This window comes from Trichosurus vulpecula, chromosome 2 (assembly GCF_011100635.1).
Source record: "Trichosurus vulpecula isolate mTriVul1 chromosome 2, mTriVul1.pri, whole genome shotgun sequence".
In the NCBI taxonomy this organism is placed as follows: domain Eukaryota; kingdom Metazoa; phylum Chordata; class Mammalia; order Diprotodontia; family Phalangeridae; genus Trichosurus; species Trichosurus vulpecula.
In genome coordinates, this window is record NC_050574.1 from 9,391,415 (window position 1) to 9,411,116 (window position 19,702).

Here is a 19,702-nt window from a genome sequence, read left to right on the forward strand (position 1 = left end):
GGAAAGAGATAGAGAGACACAGAGACAATGGGCCATTGTGGGGAAAAGAGACACTGAGACAGAAGAGCTTAGAGATTGAAGTGAGATGTACACAGAGAGAAGAAGAGGCTGGCCAGGACACATAAATGCCCAGGACTGCCAGAGACAGAGATGAGGAGGAAGCCAGACCAGGTGGAGAGACGTAGGGGCAGGGATGGAGAGATGAGTACCAAGGGGCCCACAGAGGTACAAAGACACTGAGCTGGAGATGGGAGTGGGGAAGACCTAGAGCTTTGGAAACAGAGATGGAGAGACAGAAAGACCATAGGAGACCTAGAGATGTTCAGAGATGGACAGACTAAATGAGAGACAGATGGCAGCATCTGAGACCCCCACCCCCACCCCCACACAGATGTAGAGACTCAGAGACACCAGGGTAGAGACAAAGAAGAGAAGAGAAACCCTTCCAAGATGGAGGCAGAGATGGAAGGTCAGAGATGAGATGGAGACCAAGATATGGAGCCCAATAATAGGAAGTCAGCAGGAGACAGTGAGGTGAAGACAAAAGAGACTGAGATCCAGAGCAAGAGAGAAACTGGGAGGTATAGACAGAGCTGCTGAGAGAAATGGAGGGAGGCAGAGATCCTGGGAATTCTGAGACAGAGATTAAGAGAGTCTGAGAGAGAAAAGACAAGAGACTGAGAAGCAGCCTAAGTAAGGCTGGTAAATTTAAAGTCCCAGAGAGGAAGATGGGCAGAAACCCAGGCATCAAGAAAGATGCTATGAAGGGGACTGAAAAAGAGAGAGGAGACAAGACACCAGCAAGTCTGACTGAGCCAAACCCAGTGACCAAAAGAAAGCAGGGAGAGACAGAAGCATTAGAGCGTTGATGGAGAGACCCACCCAGAGTCAGAGAGAGAAAAGGAGTCTGATGGCCCCAACTGCGAAGGGGGCCAGAAAGCTTGGGGGGCACCAGAGTTGTTTGGGTGCCCCCCTTGCCCAGCCCTGCCTAGTCCCTGATGGACAGCAAGGGGGGAGGGGGAGGAAGAATGCTGGAATTTGTGTCCCTTGTGGGGGGTTCTGGGAAAGATGACATCAGGGAACCCCAGCATGGGACATGATCTCATAGGTCAGGTGATCAAATCCTCCCTACCTTCCCCAATTGCAAAGGGAAACCGAGGCAGGGAGGGAGGCCCCCAGTTCTGACCACCAGCCTCCAGCCTTCAGGGGACAGTTTCCGGGGGGGGTGACTCAGTGTGGGGGGCCAGAGGCTGCATCAGCTCTGATGTCGATGTCATCCCCCCCACCCCAGGTCAGTAGTCAAAGTGACTCAGGCCCAGGGGTAGGGGGATTCACTGACTTCGGGGGAGGGGAATCCTCAGCTGTTTGGGACCCAGATTTGTATATTCTAAAGCCAACACTTTAGGACCACAGGCCTTGTCCTTTTAGGAGCCAACACGAAGCTCTGGTAAACACCAGAATCAGAAGGGAAGGGCTGGGAAGGGGAGGGTCAGTGATCAGAGACTTGGCACCGACCACTGGAGTCAGAGGAAGGGATATCCTGGACCTGAGAATGTCTAAGGCTTCAGAACAATGCTTACAGATAGAGGAATCCTATGGGACCCTTTTACAGAGGGGAAACCTTAGAAATCATCCACTCCAATGCCCTCACTTTACAGAGAGTGGGTGTGAGGGGCTGGGGCTGGAAGCCAGGGCTCCTGACTCCTGGCCCAGGGGCTAGAGGGGGAGAAACATGGGTACCATTCTCGAGGAATGTGTCAGGAAGATGTGAGGGGATGGGCAAGAAAGTGACCGGGGATCAAGGGAAGGGAGAAAAACTGGGAGGCAGACACAGAGACAGGGACAAATGGAGTGAATGAGAAACCAGAACCGAAAAAGGCAGACAGCTAGAGACAGAAATGAAAAGGGAAGCCGAGCTAGGGAAAAACAGAAAGACAGAGACCCAGGGAGACAGGAAGGCGGCCTGGGCGGCGGGGTGGTCTGGGGGGCTCCCTAGGTGGGGTGGGCTGTGAGCTCAGCTCTGCAGGCGGCCCCGTGGTGTGGTGGTGTCTGCCGGCTGAGGCTGCGGGGGGCCGTCTGGGCCAGGGAGAGGGTGACGGGCCGGCAGCCTGTCATTAGTGGTGTGGGTCAGTGACGGAGGGCCCAGCCCCACAGGGAGCCCGCCCCCAGACCCCCACCCCCTCATTGATCTGAAAAGAATCCCAGGAATGGGAAGTTGGCCCGGAATGATGTTGACACAGGAAATGCAGTGGCCGCGGCTGAGGCTAGGTCTTAGCTCTTTCCCAGCCTGACCAATGACCCCCCCCCCCAACCCCCTCCAACCTGACCTGTGTCATCTCTGACGGAGATTCTGGCCCCTCAGCCCACATGTTTACTGTGGGGGGCAGTTACCGCCAGTCACACTGAACAAGCCCAGGTGTTTTCTGGATTCCTCATCTTTTCAGGGAGCCAGGCATCTTGAAGCCCAGCTGTCTAGCCCCTCAAAGGTCCCAAGGAGCTTGAACCTCCAACCTCTTCTCCTCTGGGAAGCCAGGAGTCCCAACTCCCCAGCATGCTGATGCCTCAGCCCCCCACTCCCACAAAGACCCGGGTATTCTGATCCCAAGTCCCTTCCTTTCTCAAGGACCCAGGCATTCTGAGTTCCCAGCCCTTTCCCCCCTCAAGGATATTTGCACCCTATTTCCTGAGCCTCCTTCTCTCAGGGACCTTAGCATCCTGATCCTCCAAGCCCCCTCAAGAACCTTGGTATCCTGAGCCCTCATCCACCTCTTCGCTCAGAAAACCAGGCTCTCTCTCTAATCCCTCAGCCTCCATTTATCTCAGGTAGCCGGGTGTCCTGAGTATCCAGCTCCCTCCCTTAAGCGGCAATGGCTCCTATTCCTTTTCTGTTAGGGAACCTGGCATCCTGAGCCCTAGCCTCCTCTTCCCTCAGGGCCTCAGCTGCCTCCACTCCTACAAAACCGGGTACCTTGCCTGATCCTCCTCCACTCTCCTGTGGACTACTTTTCCCTGCCCCTGGACTCCGAAAGAGCAGGCATTTGGAGCTCCTAGACCCTCTTCCCTAAGGGATACTGGCTACACACACACACACACACACACACACACACACACACACACACACACACACACACACACACACATACTCATCACATAGACACATGCACTCATCACACACACTTATCATATACACATACTCAATACACATACACATACACACACACTCATACACACATACTCATCACACATACATACACGTACACATACTCCATACACACTCATCATACACACACTCATCACACTCTTATCATACACAGACACTCATCACACACTCATCACACACAGGCACTCATCACACATACACACACACTCATCACACACACTCATTACACACTCATACACAGACCCTTATCACACAAGCGTATACACACACAACACACATACACACACTCCATACTCATCATACACAGACACTCATCACACATATACACATGCATACACACATTCATCACACACACATGTACACTCATCACACACACTCATCACATATACACATGCACACATGGACACACATACTTATCACACACACTCACTGAGGTCGCCCCAGTCATGGGGGCCTGGCTCCAGGCAGAGGGATCCCCGCCCTGCTCCTCTGAGGCTGTGCACCCCTCTCTATATCCTCTGCCGCTGCTCTTATGTCATGTCTTCTCCAAATTCCAATCAGTCAACAAGCATTTCTCAATCACCAACTAGATGTTGGGCTAGGCACTGGGGATTTAAAGGCTGAACTTACATAGTGCCTGCCCTCAAGGAGCTTAGATTCTGTCAGGAGAGACAGGTCTGCAGTTGAGGAGAGATGTACTGGATCTGCAGTCCAGAGGACCAAGTTCAAATCCTGTTTCTGACACTCACTACTTGCTCTGAGGCCTCGGGCAAATCAATTCTTTATCTTGTCTCAGGCTTCCGTTTCCTCATCTGTCCAGTGCTGATCTCAGACCTCAGATCCTAAATATAAGGCCATTCCTCCCACTAGGAGGTGTCGGGTGAAGAAGGACTTCAGGTCAGAGGTTGCACTCGATCAGAACTCAGAAGAAGGTAGAGATTGCAAGAGGTGGTGGCCAGGAGGGAGCATGTTTCAGACCCAGGGCACAGCCCACAGAGGCATGGAGCTTAGGGTGAGGGAAGGGCAGCAGCCTATAATAAGATGGGGCTGGGGGTACTGAGCCCCCAGAGGCCCCACCCTCATCGACACTGGTAGTCATGGAGAGACCCACCCTAGCTATAAGATTCTAGACTCTTGGGGCCTGGGGCGGGGTGAGGATAGTTGCTCGGGTTACCAAAGGGGAGGATCCCCAGAGACCCCCGAGGTCAGGGGACTAGTAGCCTGAGTTGAGGGATCCTGGGGGTATCATGGTGGCTGCTGCCATCCCTGCCCTCAGACTCCTGCTGCTGGTGATGAGCAGAGCTGGTGAGGGGGAGGGGGTGCTGGGGGAGAGGCTGGAAACTAGGAGGCTCCTGACTCTGCCTCCCCCCCCAAACAGGGCTCCCCTCTTCTCTTCCAGATGGGAATGGAATCCAAGGTTTCTTCTACCCGTGGAGTGAGTTGGATGAGGACTGACTGGAGATCTGTGCTCCTGGGTTCCTGAGGGAGGAGAAGGCTGTGTATATCATTGTGCCCAGGGCCTTGAGGGAGGAGGGGGCTGGGGATCAAGATACTGGGGTCCTCAATAAAAGAGTAGGCTAGAGATTTGTGACACCTAGTTCCCCAATAAGGGCTCTGGCTAGAGATTAGGATTTATAGGTTCCCAATCTAGAGGATGTTGGGGCTCAAGACCCCTGAATCCCTGTGGGAGGAGGGATCCAGGATGTTTGGTCCCCATTCCCTCCCATAGGCTGCGAAGGGGATGTGTGGGACAGGGCACCATGTGGGGGTCAGGCGGCCATTGAAAACCCAAACCTGTGCCTTCGGCTGCGCTGCTGTTATCAAGAAGGGATCTGTTACCACCAGAGGCCTGACGGTAGGTGAACACATTCTAGGGGCTGCTGTGGTCTGGGCAATGGGGGCCTGAAGGTTTTCATTCTGGGAAGCCCAGATTTCTGGGTCCCCCCACTTGGACAGGGAACAAAGGCTAGGCGTATGGTTCCTTGAGGATGACTGATGGCTAGGCAGTCAAGTGAGACAAGAGAGGGGGCCTCCCCAGAGGCCTGGGATCCCAGGGCTAGGTGGGCTGGGCCCTCTCAGGGGGGTGAATTGGGGCTGGGTCCCCCCAGGCATAGTTGGGCTGGGTCTTCTCAGGGGAGATGAATCGGGGCTGGGATCCTCCAGGGGGTCAAAGGGGCAGGCTGGGTCCTCTCAGAGGGGTGAATCAAGGCTGGGTCCCGAGGGGATGAAGTGGGCTGGGTCCTCTCAGTGGGGTGAAGGGGGGCTGAGTCCCCCCAGGGGGTGAAGTGGGGCTTGATCCCCGCCAAGGCGTAGGTGGGCTGGGTCCCTGGATGCAGAACTGGCTGAGGGGTCCCAGACAGCCGGGTCTGGCACCTCTGCCCGCCTGCCTTCTCCTCTCCAGAGAACATGCGAAAAAAACACCTGTGGACTTTGAGCTTAACGTGTGCTGGCCTGGTCATACTCATCTTTCTCATCTGTTTCTTCTGGTGAGGGGCCAGATTTGGGGCTTGAGTTCAAAGGGAATGGGGCTTGGAGCCAGGGGACCTGGGCCTGGATCCCCACTCTTCTCTTGACTTTGAGCTAGCCCCTTCTCCTGTGTGGACCTCATCTCTGCCCCGCCAGTGAGGGGGCTGGAGGGACTCTGGGGTCCTCATCTCTCAGGCTCTGGCAGGCTGGGATTCTCCAACTGTTCATGGGTTTTGATTCCCTTCTAGCTCTCAAGCTGTGATCCTAGCAGTCTATGAACCCTCTCTGAGCCTCAGTCCCTCCCTCTGTGAGATAGGAATAGTAATGAATCCATTTTGCCAGCTCTCAAGGACTGTAGCAATAGGGGCCACTAGTGATAGCTGATTGGTTGACTGACTACCTGATCATCTCTTCCTCCAGGTGGGCCAAACGCCGGGGCCTATATAAGAATCTGAAGCTGCCAGGCCGCTTGAATGACATAAAGAAACCAAAAGTCTCCCGGAAATTCTCCAACATTTCCTCTCATTCCTTATCCTTCAAGAAGAAGGAGAAGTCTCCTCTTCTAGCAGCCGATGGAGGCGGGCCTCAGCCGTCTAGCGATGATGCCACAGAGGCCATGGAAGGCACCGAGATGGAAGAGGAAGAAGAGGATGAAGGAGGGGATGAGGATGATGAAGGATAGGGGCACCATGCCCCCTGAAAAAATATAGCCTTGGTCAAAGCCCCTCTTGCCTTAATTTTTGGCCTGACCCTGGTACATGCCTGTGCTTGTGGGCTATTGCAGGGCTCCAGGCAGGGGCCTCCCTTGGCCACAGCTAGCTCCAGGGCTATCGGAGAGAGTTCTAGACTGGACAGGGTGCAGGAAGGACATGGCGGCACTGAGAGATGCTCCTTGGACCTCGCTAGGCCCAATTGCTCCGGGGAACGGTCTCCTGGGCAGCCAGACACCCCCAGGGACTGGGGCAAAAGGGGTCAGAGGGTTGACTGAGGACTCACTGGGCATTAGCAGACCCTTCTCAGAGCTCAAAGGGACCTCCGAGGCATCTAGTCCAACCTACCCAGACGTAAACAAGAGTAATCTTTACTACTCCACATGGCCATCCAGCTCTTCCTTGAAACCCTCTAGGGAGAGAGAGCTCACTACCCCCAGAGGCAGCTTATTCCACTCTGGTCCACTCTTAGGAAGCTGAAATCTGCTTTTGGGACTTGGATCCACTGCTTGGGGTGGGCCAGGTAGAACTAAGCTAATCCTTCTTCTATATGACAGCCCTTCAAATACTTTAACTTAGCCTCCTTTTCTCCAGGCTAAACATCCAAGTCCTTCTCTGACTACTGTGGCCAGAGTTCTGGGCAGCACCTAGGAGGAAGAGCATAGTTCCAGAGCTGGTCTAAAACAGGGCCAGAAGCAGGCAAGACCTTGATTTCCCTAGTCCTGGACACTAAGCCTTTCTCCATGCTGCCTAAGAGTGCTCTAGTTTCGGTGGCTTCCGTATCATCCTAGTTTCTTGTGTTTGCGGTCCACTAAGAACCTTAAGTCTTTTTTTTTCTTCTTCCCTGGCCCCCTCCTCAGGCACTATTCCAGCCCCTACCCCAACTAAACTTGTGGTTTCCTTGGTGTAAGGAAATCAACAGCAAGGAAACTTCATCTGATGCAGATGGAAGACAGCTCTGTGACTTAGAAGCTTCCAAGAGCTGAGCAGGGTACCAAGAAGTTAAGTGGCTGGGGCCACAAACCCTGTGCATGCACCAGCAGGCAGGTCTCCCAACTGAGTCTTCCTCTCTCCAAGGACAGTGCCATCCACTCTGCCATGCTGGTCTCCTGAGTTGATTTCATATGAGCTCTCCTTTAGATGCTGCCTAGGTCATGGAAATGGGCCCAGTATTTTTGCTAGCAGCAGAGCCCACCCACGAGGATCACCATCACCAAGCTGACCCCCAGAGAATGAAGGCTGCCTCCAAAGGCCCCAGCCAGAACTGGAAGGAGATTGTGAATCTGCTGCTTGCTCACAACAACCCCCTTGGTTGAATTTTGTCCCTCCCTGGCCTACAGTCTGAAGAATCCTTCCCTTTTGGGAAGCGCTGCGGGCACCTGCCCATCTCCAGGCTTATGCCACCTTTCTGGGTCTCTGTTAACTCCTATGACCCAGGACTGATCTGAGCAATATGCTGGTTTCCTCAGGACCCAAAGAGGATGTCATTCATCTGGGTGATGGGCCTTTAACCCACAGCAAGAGCAGCCACAGTCTGTCTTAACTGTGCTCAGAGATCTTCCCTACCTAACACTCTCTGATCTTTCCTTCCTGAAAGTAAAGAAGAAAGCCAAGCAGGAGTCCATCTAGTAATTCAGTTCCCTGTCATCCATGCACTCATGTATACCTGGTCCCAGAGACACTGACCACTGGTTCTTCCTTATTTGTTGTTCTTATCCTGCTGCCCAGGGGCAGCAAGGTGGTTCAGTGGATAGAGCACCAGGCCTGGAGTCAGGAAAACTCATCTTCCTAAGTTCAAATCCAGCCTCAGGCACTTACTAGCTTCACCGAGGGCAAGTCACATCACCCTGTTTGCCTCAGTTTCCTCATCTGTAAAATGAGCTGCAGAAGGAAATGTGGAACCACTCTGTTATGTTTACCCAGAAAACCGCAAATGGGGTCACAAAATCAGACACAACAATGCCCCTAGAGTCCTTTGTCGGCCTCTGGCCCTCTGATATCATTCTAACAGGACCGTGCCTCATCTGGGCTTGCGTCTTCGGTTACATGCCCTCATCAGTCTTTTGTACACGTCTTCTTAGAGGCGTGAGCTCTCCCGAGGGCTTTCTGTGCATCCACATCTGTCTCTAGGTGGCGCTCCCATCCTTTCCTCAGAGACATCCCTCTGGGTCATCAGAATTTCACGTTTGAGACGTTTCATCCAATGTGGGGCCAGCCTCCCTTCTGGCTCCTCACGCTTGTTCTTTGTCCAGACCACGAGAAATCCATGATGTCAGAATCTCTGGTCCTGGGAGTTCCCTCAGCTTCTCTAGCATCCCCCAGCTCCGCTATGAAGGTGCTCAGAGATTACAGGGGATGCAAAGACAGAGCCTCAGGTGTTACTTGGCCTCATGGTCCTGGGATCCTAGATTCAAAGCAGAGAGGGCCAGAGGAGGTATTCACCTAATACCCTTATTTCATATACAGGGCAGCCCAGGAGAATAAGGGGTTTGTTTACAGTCACACAGAACATGGCGGAACCAGGGTTTGGACTTAAATCATGTGACTACATATCCAGTCCTCTCTTTACTCTGCCATGATCAGTCCTAAAGAAGATCAGATCCAGCAAGGGCATGCGGAAGAATAAGAGAGGCAGCCATAGTTGGCTTCACCACTCCTGGATGGTGGAGTCCCTGTCTACCAACAGGGGACCAGAGTGGGGAGAAGGAAGGGGAGGGCATTTAGAGAAGGGGCCTGGCCCTCCCTTCATCTCTCCAGGTCCGATTATTAGAGGGACCCCAGCCCTAGCTCTTGGAGCTCCAGTGAAGGCTAAGTCTCCCTGGTGCTGAAAGTTGGAAAGAGCGAGGTTCCCCCCACACCCTGGGTTCTTAAACTGGTTCCCAAAGGTGCCCAAAGATACAAACACTGGAGTCCAGGTCAAGATGGGAGTGTTTATCCAGAGGCCAACTGATAGGGAAGAAGGGAGGAGACAGTGGGGAGGAGGTGGGAGCAGGGAACCAAGTCTCTGAGGGAGAGGGGGGCTCTTCTCTGGCACTGGGGTCACTTCAGTCTCTGCCATTCCATCTAGATTTGGGTGTGGCACCTGCTGGAGAGAGAACATTGTGAGTGTGCCAGCCAGAGCCCCAGACCCCTCACGGAGCAGGGATGTGCAGATATACTCCACTTCTGGCATCCCTCCCTCCCCGCCAAGAAGGTGATGATTGAGGGAAAAAATGGAATGGGGGAAAAGAGAGAATGGGGGGAGAAGAAATATGAAGTACCTACTATGTGCCAGGTGCTGGATGGGGAAAAACGAGATGAGGAAAAAATAAAAGAAGAGAGATACAGAATGGGATTGGGCAGAGAAAGGGGCGGGTGAAAGAGAGTTGGATGAAAGAGAAGGATAGGAAGGCAGAGATGGAGAGAGACAGAGACTGAGGGAGATAGACGGAGAGACACAGAGACAGAGACAGAGATGGAGAGAGAGACAGAGGGAGATTGATGGAGAAACACAGAGACAGAGAAAGAGATAGAGAGAGACAGAGACAGAGATAGACAGAGACACACAGAGACGGAGACGGAGATGGAGAGACAGAGATGGAGGGAGACAGAATACATGGCTGGGCACAGCACAGCTTGAGGGGGAGACAGCAGTAGGAGGGGCTTGAGGGAAGGGAAGGAAAGTCAAAGGGATTGCAGCATTTCCAAATATATATATGTATGTATACGTGTGTGTGTGTATGTGTATATGTATGTGTGTGTGTATATGTATATATGTACGTGTGTGTATATGTATATATGTACGTGTGTGTATATGTGTATATGTACGTGTGTATATATATATTTCACGTGTGTGTATATATATATTTCAACTCATCACAAATTCCCTTCCCAACCCCCCACTAATAGTCTCAGCCTTTGCCTGGATTCCCATCATGCCCTTCTGAGGCAGCAGGTTTCATTCCTGTCTTTGGCAGGGGTAGATAGTTATCTGGAAGAGATCTGAGGGTCTTAGTAGACCAAGTCCAAGAGGAGTCTCCATGTGATACAGTATTAAAACAATCAATTATAGAGGGGGAAGTTAGGTGGTCCAGTGAGTAGCGCACCAGCCCTGGAGGCAGGAGGACCTGAGTTCAAATCCGGCTTCAGACACTTGACACACTTACTAGCTGTGTGACCTTGGGCAAGTCACTTAACCCCAAATACCCGGCCTTCCCCCCTCCAAAAAATCAATTATAGAGACTGTGGACTGTCTAGGAAAAAGGAGCGGAAGGGCCAGCTGCATGTGCTCTTTGTGGTCAGACTATGCTCCATCTGGGGAAGGGTCTCTGTCTGGTTCAAACTGTAGGAGGATCCCATGAAGGAATAAGGGATGCTGACAACAGCAAAGAGAAGCCTGTGGGTGAACATGAGATCTGAAGGCCTGATGTGAGGTCCCCAAAGGGGCCAAAACAGGAGCAGTGGTTTGGGGAGGGGTGGAGAATTTCAAAGAGGTAGATTTCAGCCGAATGGAAACTTTCTAACCTGGTTACCCAAGATGGGCATGGGCTACCTTGGAGGTAGTGGCTTCCAGCACTGGAGGTATTCAAGGAAAGGTGAGGTAGTTCCTCACTGGTCATGCTGTGATAAGGATTCTTTTGAGGGGTATGAGTTGGATCAGGTGGCCTTCCAACTCTAAAATTCTTTAGTTCTGAAAAGGATGGAGGAGACCGGGGGTTAGGGGGATAGGGAGGATTGAAGGGGATGAGAGGGACAGAAGAGTGTGGGGGAAAGAAGAGGTGAGAGGAGGAGGGAAGGGGGAGATGGGAGGGAGAGAAGAGGGTGGGGGAAAGAAGGGGATGGGAGAAGGAGGGGATAGGAAGGCTAGAAAAGGAGAAGAAAATGGAGGGAGAGAGGAAGGGGTGGAGAGCATTGTGTCTTGCACATAGTAGGCGCTTCGCTGGGTGAAGACGGCTAACCCTAATGCAAACCAATCCACACCGTAGGGTGCATTAAGGCCTGGGAAGCCTTTCCTTGCCAGGCCCCATGGGAGGGGGTGGATGAGGAAGCTGAGACCCAGTACTGCTGGTGGTGATGGGGTGACAGGGGAAGCGATGTTGGGTATACCGATCCGGCCTGCTCCTCAAGTTACAGATGGAGGCCCAGAGGCTCACAGTTTCCTCGTGGTCACACAGCACACAGGAGGGCCTCTCTGACTTCTGGTCTTGGGGAGAAATAAAGGGGGTGCCGGTGGAGGAGAGACAGCAGCTGAGCCCAAGGGGGTCCCCCCCTCTCACCTGGGCCTCTCTCACTCCATCCCGGCTCCTGCTGCCGAGGCCTCCAGAGGGCTCAGTTGCAGGCGGACCCGGCGGGACATCTGGGCCTGCTGCTTGGGGCCCCGGCGTCCCCCTCTGCCCGGGCTGGGCTGGGCAGACCAGCGCCTGGACAGCTTGTGGGCCAGCCGGGCCAGGGTGCTCGGCCTGCGGCCGTAGTCCCTCTCCAGCTCCTGGCGGGAGATCTCAATGTTGCCCGTGTACCAGAAGATCCAGCCGAGTAGGCTGAGGAAGACCATGAGGGCACCCGTGTAGATAAGCAGATCTCCAAAGTCCCGGCCTTGGACCTGGAGGTGGGCAAAGACACCAGTCAGCAAGGCCACCATCCCGGCCACGTCCAGGCCCACAGCCAGCAGCAGGGCTGCCCGGCAGCGGCCCAGGCCCGAAGAGGCCAGAGATGCCCGGCTAGCGGGAGCCGGGGCACTCGGAGCCACCGAAGCAGGCCCGGGGCACGGGGAGGAGGAAGAGGAGGCGGTGGCCATGCCGGCTCGCTGAGGTGGGGAGCCCCAGGGAACCGGTCAGGCAGGTTCCTGGGTGAGAGCCCCAATGGGCGGGGTTAGGGGAGGAGGGAGCCAGGAGCCCCAGCCATCTGTCCTTCCTGGGTATCGGGTAGAGACTGAGGACTAGAGGGGGAAGGGCCCCCCAGCTGCTGGAGGACAAAGGGAAGGGGGGCTGGGCAGAGGATCCCAGAGAGATGGGGGCCCAGTGAGTGTGAGGACCTTAGAGACCACATGGCACTTATACAGAGGGGCAGCAGGGAAAGCTGCTCACCCCTTCACTGTGCCCAGAAATGTGCCCCTGCCACACAGAGACTCTGAGCTGGGATGGCCTTGGGAAGGCAGGAGGCCCATTTTCCAGAGTGGCTTTCTAAAAGCTGCCCATCTTGGGGAGGCACTGTGGTTCAGAGCAGGCCCCCTGCCTCAGGAGTGGCATTGAATGGGTCCGGTGCCAGCCTGGGGTCCACACCTCCCAGCCGGCAGCAGGCTGAAGCAGGTCTGGGCGTCATTCAAGTCAAAGCATCTAGAGCCCCCGGGATGCTCAGAGCCCTTGTGTTCTGTACAGCCAGGGACACATAGGCACCGAGCGGGCAGACTGCTGGATGGCAAGGGGCAGCCCTGCCAGCCTGGCGCCAGGGCCGGGGGCCCTCTCCCATCGCAACACTGCCTCATTCTGGCTCCCTGGGGGGCCTCCAGCACCTCAGAACGAGGGCCACTTGCCATGCAGACCGGGAGTGCTGATAAATCCTGGGTCAGCGCTCTCTGTCCATCAGGCGCTCCCACGCCCGGCCCCTCGTTTCTGAGAGCGGAAACCGAGGCACGGAGGGGCGGGACCTGTCCGAGGTCACACTAAGGATTCGCATGGGGAGCTCGGGACAGTGCCAGGCACACAGCAGGTGCTTCATAAGTGCTGACTAGGCGCTTCTGGGTCGGGCAGCACGGACCGTGACCTGGCACCTGGGCGCAGCGAGATGGCGGGGGAGGGGACGGGAACTTGCGCCTCTATGAGCCTCCCTTTACAGGTGGGGAAACTAAGGCCCAGGGCTGCCAAGAAACTGCGATTCCAACTCGGGTCCTGCTGCCTCCCGGCCCAGCGCTTCACCCGCTGCGCCACCTAGCGGCAGTGTCGGGAGATGGGGCGCGCTGCACGGCGGCCTGCGGCGCAGGGAGCCAGGGCTCCGGGGCCGGCTCGGCCGAAGGGCTCCGGAAATGCCCGAGCGAGCAGAGGCGGGGGCGGGGCCAAGGAGGGGCTACCGAAGCATTCCGGACCCGCCCGAGCCCAGCCGAGCGGAAGCGGAAGCGGAAACGCTCAGGGCTATTAAAGGATCCGCCCCGCCCCCAGCAGGGCCCTTTCCGTCTCCGGGAGCCGCCGCGAGTGCAGGTAATGGCGGACTCCGCTCGCCCCTCGTGGCCCCGAACGCCGCCACCCACGGTCTCCGGGGCCTCCCCCTCCGCGCCCGAGGTCTCCGGGGATCTCCCCTCCTCCCCGCCGCCCGAGGTCTCCGGGGATCTCCCCTCCCCCCCGCCGCTCGAGGTCTCCGGGGATCTCCCCTCCGCCGCCCGAGGTCTCCGGGGGCCTCCCCTCCCCGCCCGAGGTCTCCGGGGGTCTCGTCTCCCCCTCCCCCTCCTCGGCTCCGCCCCGCCCGCCCTGACCCTCACCCCCCTCTCCCCTCTTGTCGCCCCCAGCCCCCGCCATGTCGGCCCACCTGCAGTGGATGGTCCTTCGGAACTGCTCCAGCTTCTTGATCAAGCGCAACAAGCAGACGTACAGCACCGTGAGTGGGGGCAGGGGTCCCGCGAAGGGGGGGGGAGGGGACCCCGGGCCGGGACCCCCACTCACCACTCCCTCCTCCTCCCGCAGGAGCCCAACAATCTCAAGGCCCGAAACTCGTTCCGCTACAACGGGCTGATCCACCGGAAGACGGTGGGCATTGAGCCGGCCGCCGACGGCAAGGGCATCGTGGTAGTGCTGAAGCGGAGGGCAGGTGGGTCCGGCAGGGGCCCGAGCTGGGCAAAGGCGGGGTGTCTGGCTGCCCCACGGGCTGGGGGGCTCAGGGCCAGGGCTGTGCCTGCACTTCCCAAGTGTTGGGAAATTCTTCGGAGCCTGGAACCCTTTTACTTAGTTCCTGCCCGCAGTAGGGTCAGCACTGTTTGAATCCAATGCAGTCTAGGCCAGCTGCCTGAGGGGCCTCGGCTGGGCCCCTTTCCCCACCACAGGCCCCGCTAGTCACCACCTACATCCCAAGGGACTCCTCGGCTGGTCTAGGTGGTGCCCACTGTGTGCCAAGCCCTCCATCCACGGGGCCAAAGGCCAGAACCAGGCCTCTGCACTCTAGAGAGTGAGGGGGTGCCGGGTGTTCCCAGGAAGATCCAATGGGATTGGGAGAGGAAGCGAGGCTAGCTTTGGGGACCAGGAGGGGCCTTTGCACTGAGCTTTGAGGGGAAGTTGTGGTGAAAGTCAGTGAGCATTTTAGTGCTCTTGGGTGCTAGGACCACCATTCCCTGCCCTTTGAGACCTTGGATCCTCAGGGTGAGATAGAACATGAAATTTGAAAAGGAAAGGACCCCAAAAAGGAGAATGTTTAAAGGAAGAGGAGGGGGTCGCCTAGGCCTTGGATTCTGATAGCTGTGGGGGGAGTCACTAGGATCACGTTGCAGGCCCATAAGGTACATACAGCAGGTATAGGGTGGGGGAGCCCCAAGTCTGGTTTGGGGGAGTCATTGCAGGGACTCTCAATCTTTCCCCAAAAGCCTAAAGTGGAATAGACAGATCACTGACCTTGAGAGCCAAGAGGTTCTGAGCCAGGGCCTTGACACCTGCTTTGTCTGACTGTGGGCCTCAAAATTAGGGTGAGCTTTTCTCTAAAAGTCAGGTGGGGTAGTCAGGGGTCCCAAGTCTGCCCCACTTCCTGTTGAAGGCTTTCTGGACCCCTGATAGTGCTGGCTGCCTCCATAGCCTAAGGGGGTTGCTTGAACCTCATACTTTGTATGTGCCAATCTAGGTGTGGGTGTAAGTGCCTGGAGGTCCAGGGCTGGTATTTTTGTCTGTGTGGATGAAGCCCAACACACAGAGTGTGACTGACCAGTTCTCACCAGTCTCCATTTCATACTGACCTCTTCAGAGCCCAACATGGGCTTTCATCCCCAGCTCAGGGAACTCTGCCAGTGTTAATTACGTTAACTCTTCGGTGTCAGCTTCTGAGGCCTTGGGAGCATGAGGATGTTTTGGGAAGGACAGGACCCAGCTGCCACCCTCATCTCTTAGCACCACCTAAAGGCAGCTTGAAGTTGAAAGGCCGCTTGACCCCCATCAGCCTTATCTGAGGTGGTGGAGGGTAGTCTAGACAGGTGATCCGGATCCTTGTTCTCCCTCCCTCCTTCTAGGTCAGAGGAAGCCTGCCACTTCCTATGTGAGGACCACAATCAACAAAAATGCCCGGGCCACACTCAACAGCGTCCGGCATATCATCCGCAAGAATAAATACCGGAAAGATCTCCGCATGGTGGGAGCTTGGGCCCAAAGGGAAGGGGAGCAGGCAAATGCCTGGCCTGGGGTGCTGCTTGAGACCTCCTCGAGGCTGTAATACCAACTTGGGGGGGGGGTAAGGAAAGGTGGGAGGTGAGGGGATGCCTCCCTTCAGGCCTGCCCCCTCCCCTTTCCTCTTAGGCTGCTCTACGCCGGGCCAGCGCCATCCTTCGAAGCCAGAAGCCAGTGGTAGTGAAGAAGAAGCGAACCCGCCCACCCAAGAGCACCTAAGGTGCCAGGCCTGCCTTTGGCTAATAAAGTCAGTCTGCCCAACCTGTCTCTGCTGCCGCCTCCTTTCCTTCTCCAAGTGGCAAGGGCTCACCTTCTCCACTTGATGGATTAGCAGTGCTAGGCAAGAAGGATTTTCCATCCAGGCCCAAACTCACCCAGGGTCCAACATCTGATCATTGCCACCTGAAGGGGCTGGAAGGAAGTGGGGTGTTCTGTGGCCCACCTTAGAGGGAATTGAGCAGGGAAGAGGAGGGGATGAGATGGTCTTTGAGGGCAGGAGGGACCTTGAAGGCAAAAAACCCAAGTTACTAAAGGGTGAGGTAACTGGTGCAGTGAATAGAACACTAGCTCTATCAAGAGGACCTGAGTTCAAATCCAGCCTTAGGCTTACTAGGTATGTGACCCTAGGCAAGTTACTTAAGCTTGATTGCCTCCAAAAAGAAGAAAGTTAATTTACAAGTGAGGAAACTGGAGTCTTAATGTCCCTGGCCTATATGGTGACCTTAGACAAATGATGTCCTCCTGAAGCTTTCCCAGTTTATCACTTGGGAATCCTGCCTCCGGGCAGGATTGTGCCAGAGCTAGGACTATTTCTGGCCCCTGACTAATTCGGTGACTGGGTTCAAGTCCCACCCCATTGATAGAGGTCCTAAGTCCCCTGGGGAGTGTGCTTGCTGTCCACACATTCTCTTTCCCCTGGTTACTAGGGCTTGTACTTCTTTCCTGGCATCTGAACCACTCACTTCTAGCTGAACTGTTTACCCTCTTCTGTGATGCTGAGGTTCTGCAGCAGGGGGGGAGCCCCTCTGGGAAGTTTAGTCCTTCACCCCACTCCCCATCTCTCCCCTTCCCTGGCCATCTAGGAACTAGAATGCCCTGAAAGAGCTTGTGGCTCAGGGAAGGCTGTGAGAGCAGCTGGGCCCTGGAGATGATTAGAGCGGTCTTAACTGGTTCCCAAGTTGGCTGCTGTGGCTGCTGGTTGCTATGGAGCACCTGTTTGCAGTTGCTATGGAAAAACTCATTTCGGGTTGCTATGGCTCAGGCATCATCCTGGCTGGGCCCCACCCCCTGATGTTTGGCTGATGTGGAGATTATTAAGGAAACGTGGGACAGCAGGACCAGAGCTTTGTACCAGATGGGTGTGACGATGTCCTGTTCACCTTTCTGATGAGCTCACCCCCTGCAAACGTCTGGGCAAGCAAAGAGCCTCCATCAGTTGCGGGTAGAAGGGAAGTGATCCTGGAGCCCGGGGTTCTGTGCATTTAACTGTGGTCTTGGTTGGGAAAACCCTTTGTCCCCACACATTTGGGTTTTCCATCCATAAAGTAGTAGTACTTGGTGTGAAGTGGTAGTTGTGAGGACCCCTGGAAATAAGCCTCTGCTGTTGGGAAGGAGAGGTACCGGTACCTTTTGTCTGGGTTGCTATGGAGTGGGCTCTGTTGCTAGGGTATTGGTATAGAGTGACCCTGGTTGCTTAGGGTTTGCAGTGGAGTGATTTCGTGTTGCTAGGGGGAGAGCTAATGGAGGGCCTCTTGCTCTGATTGCTTGGGGTGGGGGAGGGGGAGCAGAGAAGGCCGACGCTGCCCACAGTTGGCTGGTCAACTGCTCTGGCCCAATTCTCTTCCTTGGGGAGCACCTGTCCTGGGCATGTAACACCTTGAAGATGGCCTGTGGGGGGGGGCAGGAGGAGGAGAGGGATGTGGACGTTAGGCTGGGCTAGATAGGCAAGGGAGCAGTATGGGGGATAACGTGAGGGAGTCAGTAGGCATTAAAAGCCTACTATGTGCCAGGCCCTGCTCCCGAGGGATATTCAATTGTCCAAGGGGCAAGACGACTTAAAAACCTGTATATACAAACAAGGTGTGTGCAGGCTCTTCGGAGGTGGAGATGAGGGTGTGTGATAGGGAGGGAGGTGTAGAAAGGCAGAGTGGGGCTTTGGATGCCTTGGGATTTTGTGTTTAATCCTGAAAATGGTAGTGAATACTGGGGCTTACTGAATTGGGAGTATATGGGAGGAAAATTAATTAGCAAGGAGAGGTCTACTATTTAATCCTGCAAGTGATAGGGAATACTGGGGTTTACTGAGCTGGGAGTATGGGTGTGTGTGTGGAAAACTAATTAGCAAGAAGAGGTCCACAAGTCTGAGCTAACAGGTGAGGAGAGTCAACAGCTGGGGGGGGGGGGTCATGAATTCAGTTTAAACTGAAACTATTATATTGGGGAAAACCCAATAGCAATTAGGCTGTGGGAGCCTCAATAGAAATTAGCCCAAAACTCATAGACAAAAATATTAAGCTGCCAGGGTTCTTGTATAGGGGGGCGCCAATCAGTTAGGCTTCGGACAAGCATTGAAATGAAGCCAAGATGAGAAGCTGGGGATGGGCTCTAACTCATTTGCCAGGTAACCCATGAGAACAAATAGAACCAGACTCGAGCGGGGCCCCGGTGGTATGAGTCAGTCTGTAGATGGGGGCCAGTCCACCTGCTGTCAGGAGCTCGAGGCTCACTGTCCAGGTGTCTTGCACCTCAGAGCAGAGGCCCACTTGTTTTCAGGTGGGTGATGTATCCACACATGGCCATCCCCAGCCATGTGAATGCTGCAGAAGAGGTGCCTGCCCCCGGGCACTGGCAGCATGAGCTGACACCAGACTACCAGCCCCTCCTGAGCAGGGAATGTGTGGTTGCAGCCCCTGAGCTAGGGCTTGGCCAGAGCTCTGCCTACCTGCTACCCCAAGTCTGCCCTCCTTTCTTTACCAGTCTGTCAGTGTCTCACAGGGGCCCTTTTCTTTCTAGGGCATCTTTTACCTCTCCAGGCCCAGAGAGGTGGTCTTGGACAATTCGAAGCCCTGCCACTGTGTTGATCAGATGAGCAGGATGCCCAAGGCTGCCACAGTGGATTTGGAGCATTAGTCTGGGAGGTCTAGAGTCACTTCATGGACACCCACCCTCAGTGAGCTTATTTGAAGCCCTGCTGGGAGCCTTAGGCCCAGGACCCAGGAGCACAACCTCCTAACTCATGTTTAGGACCTAGCCCTGACGACTCCCCTTAGCTCCCCATTCTAGGATTCTACCTTCCCATAATTCTGCTTGTTTCTGAGGTACTTCACCCTCTCCCCCTAAGGTGTCTCCTTTCTTCCCCAGGTCCTGTGGACACAAGGCACCGAGTTTCCTCTATAGCAGTGACCAAAGGGCATCTAGGCCACAGAGGGATCAGCCCAGCACTTCCAGTTCAAGGCTAGGGGATGGAAGGGCCCTGAAGCTAGCCCCTTGTTAAAGAAGGAAGCAGGCCCAGAGTGAAGAGCACCAGCTCTAAGTCCGGATGGACCTGAAAACCCCTGGGGCTGCCAGGTTGAACCTTTCCAGACTGGGCCCCACCAGTAACAGAAGCCAGCAGCAAGGTCCATTAGGTTTAGTGCCTGGGCTGAAGGAACCTTCCAGCTGTGGTCCAAGCCTCCTTTAAGAGGCAAATGGAGGCTTGCTCAAAGTCATGGGGACTTGGAGGTCCAGAGATATCACAGCACAGACCAAACTTGAAGCTCATCCTCATCTCAGACTCAGAGGAGCCTGGTCCATTGCAGGATGGGTCCAAGCCATCTCTGGTGCCCAGGAGAGACCCCACCAGGCCCATGCATGACATAAGGGACCCTTGGCTCCAACCACTGATTTTGCTGGAGCCAACAGGCCTAGTAAATATGGCGATGTCTATGGGCCATCCAGTCAGGCCTCTCAACCTCAATCATTGTGTGAACCCTTCAGGTGCTGCTTTTTCAACTTTATTTTAGAAAAAACCCCAGCCTCCCCCTCCCGTTACCCTCCCCCAC

General features: G+C 55.2%; 3 protein-coding genes across 3 annotated transcripts; 2 read left to right on the forward strand and 1 right to left on the reverse strand.

Moving 5' to 3' along the window:
• The first annotated feature begins 4,304 nt into the window (after positions 1 to 4,304).
• TMEM190 (transmembrane protein 190) lies at positions 4,305 to 6,351 on the forward strand. Its single transcript, XM_036743270.1, has 5 exons — positions 4,305 to 4,465; positions 4,560 to 4,595; positions 4,890 to 5,015; positions 5,562 to 5,646; positions 6,047 to 6,351. The coding sequence occupies exons 1-5, from the start codon at positions 4,408 to 4,410 to the stop codon at positions 6,306 to 6,308; spliced, it is 567 nt and encodes a 188-aa protein (XP_036599165.1). The 5' UTR covers positions 4,305 to 4,407; the 3' UTR covers positions 6,309 to 6,351.
• A 5,251-nt stretch (positions 6,352 to 11,602) lies between these two features.
• TMEM238 (transmembrane protein 238) lies at positions 11,603 to 12,194 on the reverse strand. Its single transcript, XM_036743144.1, has one exon. The coding sequence runs from the start codon at positions 12,107 to 12,109 to the stop codon at positions 11,603 to 11,605; it is 507 nt and encodes a 168-aa protein (XP_036599039.1). The 5' UTR covers positions 12,110 to 12,194.
• A 1,230-nt stretch (positions 12,195 to 13,424) lies between these two features.
• Positions 13,425 to 15,927, forward strand: RPL28 (ribosomal protein L28). Its single transcript, XM_036745290.1, has 5 exons — positions 13,425 to 13,505; positions 13,811 to 13,899; positions 13,986 to 14,109; positions 15,509 to 15,627; positions 15,792 to 15,927. The coding sequence occupies exons 2-5, from the start codon at positions 13,819 to 13,821 to the stop codon at positions 15,879 to 15,881; spliced, it is 414 nt and encodes a 137-aa protein (XP_036601185.1). The 5' UTR covers positions 13,425 to 13,505; positions 13,811 to 13,818; the 3' UTR covers positions 15,882 to 15,927.
• The last annotated feature ends 3,775 nt before the right edge of the window (positions 15,928 to 19,702 follow it).

Bases quoted from the DNA above. Each gene is read 5' to 3' on its own strand.
- TMEM190 (XM_036743270.1), top strand. From the start codon at position 4,408: ATGGTGGCTGCTGCCATCCCTGCCCTCAGACTCCTGCTGCTGGTGATG. The intron at 4,596-4,889 runs GTGAGTTGGATG...TCCCTCCCATAG, and splicing joins AGGTTTCTTCTACCCGTGGA to GCTGCGAAGGGGATGTGTGG. The intron at 5,016-5,561 runs GTAGGTGAACAC...TCTCCTCTCCAG, and splicing joins TTACCACCAGAGGCCTGACG to AGAACATGCGAAAAAAACAC.
- TMEM238 (XM_036743144.1), bottom strand. From the start codon at position 12,109: ATGGCCACCGCCTCCTCTTCCTCCTCCCCGTGCCCCGGGCCTGCTTCG.
- RPL28 (XM_036745290.1), top strand. From the start codon at position 13,819: ATGTCGGCCCACCTGCAGTGGATGGTCCTTCGGAACTGCTCCAGCTTC. The intron at 13,900-13,985 runs GTGAGTGGGGGC...CTCCTCCCGCAG, and splicing joins ACAAGCAGACGTACAGCACC to GAGCCCAACAATCTCAAGGC. The intron at 14,110-15,508 runs GTGGGTCCGGCA...CCCTCCTTCTAG, and splicing joins AGTGCTGAAGCGGAGGGCAG to GTCAGAGGAAGCCTGCCACT.